This window comes from Chelonia mydas, chromosome 20 (assembly GCF_015237465.2).
Source record: "Chelonia mydas isolate rCheMyd1 chromosome 20, rCheMyd1.pri.v2, whole genome shotgun sequence".
Classification (NCBI taxonomy): domain Eukaryota; kingdom Metazoa; phylum Chordata; order Testudines; family Cheloniidae; genus Chelonia; species Chelonia mydas.
Window position 1 is genome coordinate 556,348 of NC_051260.2, and position 12,994 is coordinate 569,341.

The window sequence follows — 12,994 nt, forward strand, 5'->3', positions numbered from 1 at the left end:
TGCATCCTATAAAACCCATATAAAATACAACCATCATGGTGCTTGTGTGTATCCAGGTCCTGCCAGCAGAAACTGGAGCTTGTAGCAGGATTATTCTGAAGGGAATGCTAAATAAAGTCATCTAACATCTGCCAAGCTTAGCTCACTTCTGCTGCTTTGTCAGAGAGCTATGTAACTGTATATGATGTACTATAAATATGTGCTTCTTCCCAGATCTCTGAATCCTGCTTATGTGCTTTATATTAATTTGTACTCGTACACCTTATTATATAACAACAATATTTAAACAAAGAGCTAGATCTTGAGGTTTCATGTGAGTTAGGGATACATTTGATCCCTATGTAAACGAACGGTCATGACTACACTATGATGTCCTGTGGAATAAACAAAGCTTTTGCATCTTGGAAGCAAGAAATTAAAGTGTATTCAATAGTTCATTTTAAAGAACGGTGTTTAACTGTGCTGCTGACATCTAGTGGTTACTTACAGTCCTAAATAAATTGTCAAGTGAACAGGAGGAAGCTTTAAGCTGCTTTGTTAGTTACTGAAGTTGTCTCTTCATTGGCTCTGAATAAAACCTCCCTGTACATGACGAAGACACAAACATGGATAAGTTTTAAGCAAAAGTGCAGTTCTTCAGTGTGTCATTTAATGTAATTTGTATCTTGGACAAGAGGAGCTTGTTCAGATGGTACACAAGGAAGATGTCTGACTGTCATTGGCATTCAGATTGCTTATTAATTTCTTTAAGACCGATGATGTGCTTGGCACTGTACAAAGCATAAAAAGACAGTCTGCCTGAGGAGCTTACAGTTTAAGACTCTGGGTCTGTATTTATAATGGTCCACATCACAGATCCTTCTATGACGGCAGAGTCCCAATGGGGCTTCCCAGGAGTGTAAAAATCTACCACATGGATCCAGTTTCGGGACTGGGGACTGTGAAAAGGCTGGTAATGCACAGGTATATGTGCTGCTTTGGTGCTAATAAGGTTTACAGCATAATCTAGTGACTTGTTCTAATCGATTGATTAAATTCTCTGCAGTAAGTATTCTCCCACTGATAGTCTAGGGTTTTCAGTATTTTCAGTGTTTAAACGTTTTTAAATCCATACCCTTTGCAGTTGGTGCTTTGTGAAAGATACGAAAGTAACAGTGCAGAAGGGTTTAAAAATCCTCCAAAGCGATTCAGCCCAAGCAGCAATGGTGCAAGCTTCCTCGCCCGCGTATCTCCATCCTGAGATGGAGAGTCCACTTCTCGGGCTGGGAGGGGTGAGTTCAGTCTTGATGGCACCCTTAATGAAACAAGCTATATAGGAACAATTATTACTAGCTGGGAGTGTCTGGTGTGTACCACCTGGGAACTGAGAACTAGGCAAACCACCAGGCTCATTATACACCACTGAAAACTCATCAGATGGTAACTTTTGAAGGCTACCAGGCTGGGCTGGAGCGTAACAGACTTGGGTCACTGTCCCTGTTAAGTAACATTCAGCTATGTTTTCAAAATGGTGAAATTCTCGTTTGGTGACAGTGCTCATATTCACCCACACAGTCCGCTGTTGCAGCTCTTTTGTTACTTGTTTTGAATTGTAAATTATCTAAACATTTTTAATCAAGAATCTCCCAATCAGTTTACAAACACAAATGTTAATTAAAGTAGCCTTGTTATCCCTGAGATACAGCTGAATGCTCTGACCTCTTTTGCAAATTGGTAGACTTGAAGCATGTTAAATACAGAAGTTGCACAAATCCAGATTTAAATCCAGCTCTCTTGGCTCCCAGTCCTGCACCTTTACCCCAAATCCATACTTCCTCCCTTTCCAGTCAGCTTATTGTTTATTGATGCTCTTAACCACTTTCTGGGTGTAAAGCTAAGTGAAAATAAGACTTGCCCCTTCAGTTAACTCTTTCATTTGAGATGCTCAGGATGCCCCATGCACTTCTTTAAGCCTCCTGCCACTCCTCTTATTTGGGAATATGAGTGTCCACACAAGGAGTTATACTGGTATGACTATAGCGATATAGTTCTGCCAGTAAACTTTTCTGTATAGACAAGCTCTAGATTCATACCACATTTTTAACCATGGTATTGAAGTGCCTGTGAGGGGATACACAAATATACTGCCACTGATGTGCTGGTCTGCAAAATGGCAGGTAATAAGTGTCTTGGCTGCCTCGTCAGTTTCATCACTGCCACTAACTAGTTTGTGAAATTGGACCAGTCACTTACCCTCTCTTGGTCTCCTTTTCCCCAGATGTACATTGAAAACTTGTCTACCTCATGGGGTGTGTGGGGGAGGGGGGGGAGGGAGTTGAAGCTTTGTTTGTAAATTGCTTCAAAATCCTAAGATGAAAGGCATTACTGAAGTATGATCTGTCATGGTACTCATTTGGTAACTGTGTTTTATTTCTGGTTAATGTAAATTCCTGGATGGAGGCTACACCTGAGTCCTTATTTTAACTTGTATAAAACTTATATTCTGTTTAGTAACAAAAATTGAAGTTGTGGATGAGTGACCCCAAAATTTTTGCTGCTCCTTAACTTTGATTCTTCCCAAAACTTTCACATCCAAATTCTGCAGACACTGACCGAACTACCATGTTACAAATAAATGTTATCTTTTGGGATTTCAGCTAATTTTGGAATCATGTTATTTACTTGCTAAAGCAGTTTGATCTATTCTTGTAAATCCTCTTCTGTTCATGCAACATTGATCTGATACCCTCTCTGACTATTAATTAGTAGCTAAAACAACAGAAGAAAACTGTAATTACAGCAGTGCATTCATGGACTGTTCAGTCTTGAGTAATTATGTTGGCACGTTCATAAGCAATATATGCTTGACATGCAAATTATCTACCCTGATGGTAGTTCTGGGCAAGAGGGGTCAAATAAGGAACTTCTTCTGAAATGTGCTGTCTTGCACTTACATATGATCCTTTATCATCCCCGTTGTACACATGGGGGAACCGAGGCACACAGAGGTGAGGTGACGTGCCTGTGATCTCACAGTGGGTCAATGGCAGGAGGAGGACTAAAACCCAAGATTCCTGATTCCCTGGGTGAAATCCTAGCCTCGTTAAAATCAATGGCAAAGCTCTCATTGACTTCAGTGGAACCAGAATTTCTCCCCAAGTTTCATTCTGTAAACACTGAACTATATTTTCAAGCCCTTCATGTTAATTCGAACAGTTTTGCTCTCTTTTAACTCTACAAGACAAGCTGTCTCTGTGAAAGAATCAATTTCCTTCCTGTTTACTGTATGTGACCTATCAATAAAAATAGCTTACTTCGATCGCTTGTTCTTCACTCAGACTGCGTTCAGCTATTTTTAGAGGGTTTTTTTCCTCCTAAAGGAAGGGTGCAATGCTGTGTTTAAAGCTCTTTTGTGACACATTTGCTTGTAGTGGAAAGTTTTTTCTCTTGTAAAATTGCAGGACTTATGCTGGAGAATTTCATGAATTATAGATAACATGCTGTAATTAGGACTTTTTAGCTAGTTTCTTCACTAATAACTGAAAACATTTAAGTGTTATGAAAATTATGACGATAATAAAATGGTTGCAATAGATCAGACTATCTTGTATATAATTCTCTTCCAAAATTCATTCTTTAGATATCTGTCTTGGTGGAGAACTGTGTTTTTTTTGTTTTTTTGTTTCCCCTAAGAAGCAGGTTTAAATCTCGAGAGAGATGTATAATTTTTTAAAAAGCACAATGATATAGTACTGCTGGAACCAGGGTAAACTGCTCTGTTACAGATCACCCTACACCAGTGTAACTCATGGCCTATACTAGAGGTTTGCACCAGTGGCTAAATCCCAATTTAGACAAGACCTTAAACACGATTATTGAACAGTTCAGCAGGCAGTCTTTAATTTCAGCAGCACACTGTGCTAAACCTGTTTGTTCCCGGTGGATAATTTAGCAGGTAACAATGGATTTTTAATGTTGTCCAAAAGCAGGTTGCTTTGGTTTTGTTTTTTAATCTCTGAAAGAATTGTGGATTTGTTTTCCAGGGGTTGACCCAGCATTACAAAAGGAACCCAGAAATCAGACACCTGCTCCAGCAGCAACTTCAGCACCATCCTCATCCAAGTATCACCGAGCTCGATCTGGAGGAGCCAGAGATGAACGCTATCGGTCTGGTAAGGATATAACAAAGACCTTTGTCAGTGGGAGAATACAGGTCATGTGATGTGAGTGGTTCAGCCAGTTCGTGGTCTAATTGCTGAAAGTCCTGTCTTGCTCATAGTCTGTCTAGAAACCAGGGGTGCTCAGGGGCCTGTGGTTCCTAATGAAAATCAGGGAACAAAGGATGCTGATCAGGGAGGGTAAATGACTCTTTACCTCTTAGGTTCCTGGGATGAGTTTAGCTGGTTCGTGGAGGAGAACTTCACTTGGCGCTAATCCATGTTAGCGAGTGACAAGAGGCAGATAAGCACAGTATAGAAGAGGAGTGGGCAAACTACGGCCCGCGGGCTGGATCCAGCCCGCGGGATTGCCCCCTGTGGTGGCACAGGCCTGCGCCACTCGCAGAAGCGGCCGGCACCACGTCCCTGCGGGCCGGGCGGGGGTGACCGAGGGCTCTGTGCGTTGCCCTTGCCTCCAGGCACTGCCCCCTGCAGCTCCCACTGGCTGGGAACGGGGAACCGTGGCCAATGGGAGCTTTGGGGGAGGTACCTGGAGGCGTGGCAAGGGCAGCGTGGTGCCGGCCGCTTCCTGGCCCCGGTGCGTGCTGCTGCCACGCCTGCACCCCGCCCCTCAACTCCCTGCCCTAAGCCCCCTGCCTGCACCCCTCCTGCACCCCAACCCCCTGCCCTGAGCCCCCTCATACACCCCGTACCCCTCTTCTGCCCCAGTCCCTTGCCCTGAGCCCGTTCCTGCACACCGCACCCCAATCCCCTGCCCCGGCCCTGCATACAATATCCCCACCCAGATGTGGCCCTCGGCACAAAAAGTTTGCCCACCCCTGCTATAGAAAGACTAAATTAACTGAAATGTCCAATGCCTCCTCCAGAAGGGAGCTCTCGAGAGTAGCCAGTTTCTCTTCTTCAGCTAGAGGGGTTCCAGCTCACCAGCAGGTTCACTGGAATCCCAGACTGACAGGCACATCTCCCCAGGAGGCTAAGAACTGGTCTCCTTTGTGCTCACATGTTCCGAGCGCCTCCGAGGAACTGGAAAAGTCAGACTCCTGTTCTGCTGATTTCCTCCACGCTCAGGAGGGAGATGACTGGGGGTGGGGTGTGTGTAGAAGCAGGAGGCAAGTTCCCACTCTCAGTCTGAAGCTGGACCTGTTGCTCAGGAAAATGCACACCCTTGAGCACCATAGCTGTGCCCACCTAACCCCCAGTGTAGACGCAGCTAGGTCAATGGAACAATGCTTCTGTAGACCTAGCTACCATCACATGGGGAGGTAAGAGTTCCTGCAGCAACAGAAAACCCCTTTCCCTTGCTGTAGTCTGCGTCTGTGCTGCAAGACTAAACAACATCGCTACAGCTCTGTAGTGATGCCTCTGTGGCACCCATCATGTAGACATGGTTTAAGTCACTTCACCATCTGTGTGAGGGGAACATATTTCCCTCCTCGGGGGATTGTGAAACTTAATTCACTTTTTGTCAACTGCTTTGAGCTTCTTGGACGGAAAGCCCTGTAAAAGCGAAAAAATAGCACCAGCAGCAGTATTTTTTGTGCAGTACTGTGCTGTGATTTATTTAGGGTTCTTACGGGCTGGTGCCAACAGCTAAATCCACTGATTGAGTTGACTGTGTCCCCCACGGCAGGCTTTCCTCTCCCATAATACAGTTCTGATTACCACTCCAGTGATGTGTGCCAAGAGAGCTGGCACCAGAGTCCCAAGGTCACTTTGGAACCATACATGTCTCCAGGATTCCAAAATTATTTTCCCTGCTACTTTTCTGAAATTATTCCCATAAAAGTACCCCCAAAAGAGTGAAGAATCTCTGACCTCCATCAGAGGATGGGTGAAAACAGTATTTCTCTGGCTTTTGTTTTGTATTTAGATTGATGTGTAGAAAAATAAATGCAAATAAACATTTGACTTTTTTAAAAAAATAAGTGCAGCTCTGACAGCTTCTTCTGACTGACGTGTCTCTAATTTCCCTTTTATTTTCCTCTGAGGGCAACAAATTCTACTCGGTTTTATTTCTTCTTATTGTGTTGTGGTAAAATATTTGATTCCTAAACTTATGTTTGGTTTGTGGCATTGGGGCGTGGACTGTTCCCTTGAATCCATAGGTTTCTTCCCTGGCCCTGCCATTGAATGACTGCAGTAATTCTTCTGAAGTTCTGTGTTAAAACTTTGGGCAGGCTGCTACTGAATGCGCAAAGCAGGGCAGGCTTGTTAAGTTAAAGGATCCATTGTATTCTAATGTTTAAAATTAAATGACTGTTTTGTTTCCAGCTGCCTTTGGTAGGATTTTTCTAACATAGCACAGTGGAAAATATTAAACTACATCAGATTTTTTTTTAAAGGCTAAATGTCAGATCTTTTAAAATACTTCAAAGCTGATTAGTTCTATGGAGCATTGGCACCTGTGCATTTTTATTATTTATTAACCAGTTATGGTATTGCTTGGTGGCCAAACAGTTTGGTAGCCTACTGTGCCAAGTGCTGTACTAAGATGATATAGAAAAACACAGCACTCTGCACCAAAGCTTGTAGTCTGAAAGGCAAGAGGTAACAGTTGCTTAAGACAGACAAGCAGGTTGGGATGGGAGGTTGGGGGGAAGAGGTTACAGAAATGCCATGTGCTACGAAATAGTTTCTAGAGAGACAAAGGGGTCTAATGGTTAGTGCAGGATACTTGGAACCAAAGTTCCTGACTCTTCCACCTGTTTACTCTGGATCGGCAAATCACTTAACCACTGTTTTCAATTTTACTGATGGGGAAAATAAATGTCATAGGTGGGGTGGCAAAGCTTAATTCATTGTTTTTGAAGGTGCTGTGAGGTGTTGGCTAGAAGGCACGAGGGCAGGGCGGTATGGTGGCTATAATATATGTGAATAACTCCTTTTTAAACATTTTATTTATTTATTTATATTCATTCATTCATTCTTCCTAATAGGTTTTTACTTTTCCAAAACTAAGGGTGGTAATTTCCATTTTGCAGATATTCACACAGAGGCAGTTCAAGCAGCACTGGCAAAGCATAAAGAACAGAAGATGGCCCTGCCCATGCCAACTAAAAGACGGTCCACATTTGTACAATCGCCAGCTGATGCCTGCACGCCCCCAGGTTAGGAACACTCTTGCCAGTTGTGGTTTTGAGAGGGGTTGAAAAAATCTCCTAACAGATTCCAAGCCAGGAGGCTGAAGTTATGCAAAGATTGTTAAATACCATGTTGCACTTTTATCTGGTAAATTATTTCCAAGGTTCCTTTGTCATATCTAAGTGGCTGGTGATTTGCATGTCCAGGGAATGTGTGTTGAGTAACCCTCCCTTGCAAAGCTGATATCTCAGCAGTGCTTTACAATAGGGGAAAATAATTCATCCTCTGAGGCCTTTTAAAGCTCCAGGTGTGGAAGCTGAGGCACCTTCTTGGACTGAGAATTTCTCTTTTGCTTCCTGGATCCCTATTTCAGTCTCTTGATCCATAAGAAGTTAAAACAACATCGTGGGCTTGTGTTTTCCGAAGGGTAACATGCAGCATTCAAAAGCAGCCACTGGTTTTCCAAAGCTTAGTGATTTACAATGATGCATCTTTTTGAGGCATGGACTCAGAGACTTTCTGTGATCCCAGAATACTCAGGGCCTCTTCACTCCCTGCCTACTCAGATGAAGTGGCTATCCTGAGCCTCCGCAGTAAAGCTATTCACATAATTTGTTGCAAGTCCTGGTAGGTTTTCATCAAATATTAATGAATAAACTTTTTTCCATTTTTCAAGCAGCTTTGTGCACGAGGTTATGGATTGTAAATACAGTTGCACAACCTCAGACCATTTGTGCTGATTGCAACAATACCGTAACCTCTGGGTGCTACAGTTTCACACATTGCTATGTAACCTCTGCTCATTCTATTTTTTATATTTACACCAGTGCAATAAACCTGTTAGTATTTAAAAAAAACAAAACTCTCTTTGAGACTGCAATTTATATAATCATGTAAGAATTATCCCAAGTTTATTATTGACTTGGTATATTCCAACTGTGTTCATCACTATACAGAACATAGAATAAGAAACTGGTGTTGCACCAGGTGGCCTACAATTGAATGGATGCTGAGGGCCTGATCTAACTGGGGGAAGCCGCCTTTGACTTCTTCCCTTTGGATCTGTCCTTAATACTGATCATTATTTTCACTCTGCAAAGCCAGTAGGACAAGCCAAAGTAATAAACACAAGCCTGCTGCCTCTTTGCAGCATCAGATTTTAAAGGAAGGATCCTATATAACATTCAAGATTTGTATAACATACAAATACAACATTCAACATTTGTATAAAATGAGCCCATTGGCCCTGGGTAAAAGTCTGTAGCTTCAAAATAATCTTACACTTGGTGCCCTGTAGTGAATATAATTTCAACTCCTTAACAAAGTGAGTGTTCAGAGCCTCTGCGTGAGAGTAGGTTTGGGGAGTGGATGCATCTTTTTCCAAAGGTGGTGTCACTTTGTACATGCTTCCTTTCTCGGTTTGCTTTTTTTAAATGCTGTGTGGCTTGCTCTTTTCTCTGATATCTCATCTGAAGGAGTTTGCCTGTTGTTAATCTCGGGATAGGTATTACCCTTCATTAAACCTGTCACGCTCCTGCTGCTATGCCTGTGAAATTCACAATCTTTAAACCCCCAAAAACCTAACCAGGGCCTGGCAGCTGAGAGCAGTTAACGAACCTTCCTTTTAATATTTTTGGTCAAATGCATAAATTGTACTTTGTGCGGCAGGGGAATTTAAAGTGTTTAGCTTGGTGGAAGACTCCTAAGCTCTTTGTCAGTTTGTGACCTAATTATGTGGATATTCAGATTCTTTTAGACAACTTGCATTACAGCCATCTCGTTTCTCTTTATGGCCTGAAATTATTCACTAATGTCATGAGGTTATTACCTCAGTTTCCCCTTTTTAGGAGTTCTTTGTGCATAGATATTACTCATTCATGTGGATCAACGCACTGACGAAAACAGCAGTATGCACAGCCAGGGTTAAAATTCAGCGGGCTTTCCTCTCTGCATTGAACCTGGCTGCATCTGTGCATATGCAGCGAGTGCTGCACTGCGCTCCTGCACCATGCATGGAGCAAAGGAGTGGAATGACCTGGGGGAAAAGGAGTGACCGTCTAACTCCAGCCGGTCTGATGGCAATGCGTGGTGCTCAATGGCAGGGATATGTATTTGTGGGCCAGAGCTCAGGAGCTGATTCACAGGCCTTGATGGTAGCTGGGTGTGAAGCAGAAGCAGCGTGTTCACAGCCTCTGGAAGGAAGGGGGACGTGTGTCTGCACAGTCAGTGACCTCTTCTGACTGAACGACTCTGGGGTTTAGCTCTTCTGAAAGACGCCATGTTGCAGGCCAGTGGAGAGAATGAAAAGGAGAGAGTCTAAGGAGCTCAATGGTCCCCTTCCCATTTCTCTTTTGGAGAGGGAGGAATAGAAGAAACAGTGTGCTCACTCTCACAGATTGACAGATTTTTTGATAGGCTGTATGAAATTAGTAGGAACTCAGTCCAGTTCCTGGTAGGTGTAGATATCCATATTGTCAAAAGCTACCACCGCTATCTCTAACTGGCCCCCTGCAGTCAAAGCAGAAGTATCAAGGACTGAGGATGGATCTCCTCTCTTGCCCCTACAGAGTGGGGTTTAGACACAGGTGTTATCAGCTTGTGGGTGAAGCTTCTCAGCTCTTCCCATGCTGAACCTGTGGTATGATTATAGCTGGAAGAAATTAGTCTGCAGGGCTCCATCACCTTTCATCATCAGCAAGTTAATAGACTTCCCTCTTCTCTGCTAGTTCAGGTGCTTGTGTAAGAGTTCCTCCTCCCAACAAGCAGATGGAGACAGTGCAGTCTCCTACTGCTCGTTTAAGGGTTTAGCAGCATAATAATTTAGGTGAATACTTCCATTACATAGACACTAGACCAACGACCTTATTTAGCAAGCCACCAACTTTAATGATAACCATTACATCAACTAGAACATTTCAAAAAACTGCAGAAGTCAACATGAAGACGATACTTATGTGCACAGGAAGGAAGGCAGTCTGAGCTGGTGTAGAGGGTCTCAAACAATATTAAGTGGGAATATTTTTCCGTGTAGCTTTTTGTATAGCATCAGCAGTGACTTAGACTTCTGACAACACATTTTCCATGCGGTACTAGGGACACTAATCTCTTGTGTAGAAAACAACAAGATTCTAAGTGCTCACCATTAAGAGACTTAACACGGAGGCTGATAAACCAAACATTCTCTAAGTTTACAGAAGTCACTGGGCTGTCACAGAATTCATGGCGTTCAGCGCTTAAGCACCTGCTTGGAGTTTTTGCAAGAAAGTGTCTCCCATGCACTTGTTTTGGACAGTGTTGTGTTTGATTTTGAGTTTAAATGTGTTTTTTTAGCGGAACAGGTTACGCACTCTTGTAAAAGATGCATATAAAGTTAACTTTGCCAATGCCTCAAGTTATTTAACCATAATTTTCACATCACTTGTGACTTTTGCACGGTGAAAACAAACAGGACGTGTTTTGTTTTTGCAGTAATTCTATTCAGTTAAACACCAGTCTTTGCTCTAAGTGCTGGCTGGAAGAAATCTGTTGAATCACATGGCTGGAAAATGTGTATTTGACGCTGGTGCAAATGTCAAATACCAAATCCAGTGGTGATGATGCGAAGCATTCTTTTAAATGCTTCCTGCTGGATTTTTACATTCAGAGGTTGCTTCTAAACCTTCTGGAGGGTAGTGAATTCCCCACAATCAAATTCGCTTAACATGAAGCTTGTATGAACACTTGTGTATTTGGCAAATGTTTGGGTTTTGCACTGTTCAGAAATTTTTGCATGAGATTTTACCAGTGGACCAGCACTGTTTGCTTTAGATTGGGCCCTGACAAATGCTTCCCTACACATCACTGATAAATGGGTTACAGTATGCTTATAGATCTCACATATTGCACTGTCAGAGCACATAGGCATATTTACATACACAGGACATATTTAAAACATTCTTCCTGATCTGGAAAAATTCTGTCTGGAGCTGGTGAAGCAGCAAAACACTCCCTACACTGTAAATATATATACTAATGCATATCGTATGTATTTTGTGGTATAGTGACCTTTGTATTGTATTCAGTGCAAACTCTACACTTGTTGAAATACCTACTTAGCAGTGTCTAGTAGTATCACGAACAAAGGGAGACACTGAATTCCTCACTGATGACAGGTCTCCTAAGAACCAATTTTAACTCATTAAAAACTCTTTTTTAAGACTGGCAAATTGGGTAATTGAATTGAAACAATATACCTAATTGCATAATTGGTCCCATGGGGAAAAATAATGAAACAAATTGGCTACAAAACCCAATAATCCAAAACCAGTTTTGCTGCCTTTCTCAAATAAGTTATTTTAATTTCAGACATATACATATTAAGTTAAAACAAATTAAAATGGCTTTATGGAATCTATTTACAGCTGCAAGGGAGACTGTTCAATGTAGAGCCTTGAACTATGTATTTCTTTTGAAAAAACTTATTCCTTCAGCAGGTCCAAAGGCCTCCACTGTTTAATGAGTTATATTTTAGGTTTATTACACTGAATGTATTATTTTTGGCAGGTGAATTTCCAATTGCAGCGTTTCCTGTGGATAGCAAGATGCGCCTGCCATATGGCAGGACACAGACGAGAGATCCAAAGGAGCAGCTATAGTTATACATTTGATGTTTATATACTCTGTTTTATTCTGAGATTGAATTTTAACCTTTAAATGATTTGTTCTTTTATCAATTATCTGTTGAGAGTTACACTCAGTAACTGTTGGCACTTGTGCCAGTGCTCACTGCATGGACCCAAAAGTGAACCATGTTCCCTATTCGGGGTATGATCCAAAGCCCAATGAGAGAGGTTTGACATCAATGAGCTTTGGATCAAGATCTCAATTACATATCCTATACAATCCCATGCTGAGATTCTGACTTGTTGCCTCATTTTGTCCCTGTTCTTGTCTCTTTGAATTTGACGTTGACCTCCTAATTTTGTGGTGATCTTTAAAATGGCAGTATGTAATACAAACCCAACAGCTGCCCACTTGCACCTTGGTATAAGAGTGGGGAATTGGCGCTAACCACTCCGTGGGTGTTGCCAGTGAACAAATGGGTTCATGGTCTTGCTGATAGGTACCCTAAAGCCCTTAATAATCTGGCCCCTATTTACCCTACACCTCTTTAAGGCCGTGGAGGTGGCCTGGTTTATCACTTGTGGTTTTGAGATTCCATCTGGATTGGGAGGGCAGCAGGATCCTTTTGACTGAGGGACTCAATCTGTGGAATCCCCTTCCCCCCCGCCTCATATCTGTGGAGTTCACAACAGTTCTTTCTGTTAGACCAACTCCAACTTTGGCCATTTTTGACCTCTCTTTTGTTAGTCATTCCTAGTTTTTTCCTCATCCCATTGGTTGACTGGCTGCTCCCCTTGTCTGCATGGCTTCCTGCTTTATTTCAATTGTCCTTACTTTTGTACACGACCAAGGGCCCATTGTGAGTCCTGGGTGCTGTATGAATACATTAGAACTTGCTATTGATTTGCAGCATTTGCCTCTTAACTGCAGCCTCTTTCTCTAGTTGGGGGCTGTATCTTGCCTTGGCTTGCGAGATAAGTCAGACTCATGGCTTTAGGGACTAAGGAGCAGGGTTATTTCAGAACACTGAAATATTTAAAGCCAAAGTATCAACTAGGTTTATATGTAGCACCATGCACATTTATGGCACTAAATAAATAATGCAAGATCTCTTATGATATCTATATTCTTAGTTCATGGGATCGTAATAGAGG

At 42.4% G+C, this 12,994-nt stretch overlaps 1 protein-coding gene across 9 annotated transcripts in view; it reads left to right on the forward strand.

The window, feature by feature from the left end:
• Nucleotides 1-12,994, forward strand: part of DIP2B (disco interacting protein 2 homolog B) — a 127,901-nt gene that overhangs the window by 66,694 nt on the left and 48,213 nt on the right. For all 9 annotated transcript variants that reach the window (XM_043533181.1, XM_037883752.2, XM_043533184.1 and 6 more), the window contains exons 3-4: nt 4,023-4,151; nt 7,139-7,264. In XM_043533181.1, coding sequence (XP_043389116.1) covers nt 4,023-4,151; nt 7,139-7,264 — 255 coding nt within the window. The remainder of the gene's footprint in view (nt 1-4,022; nt 4,152-7,138; nt 7,265-12,994) is intronic.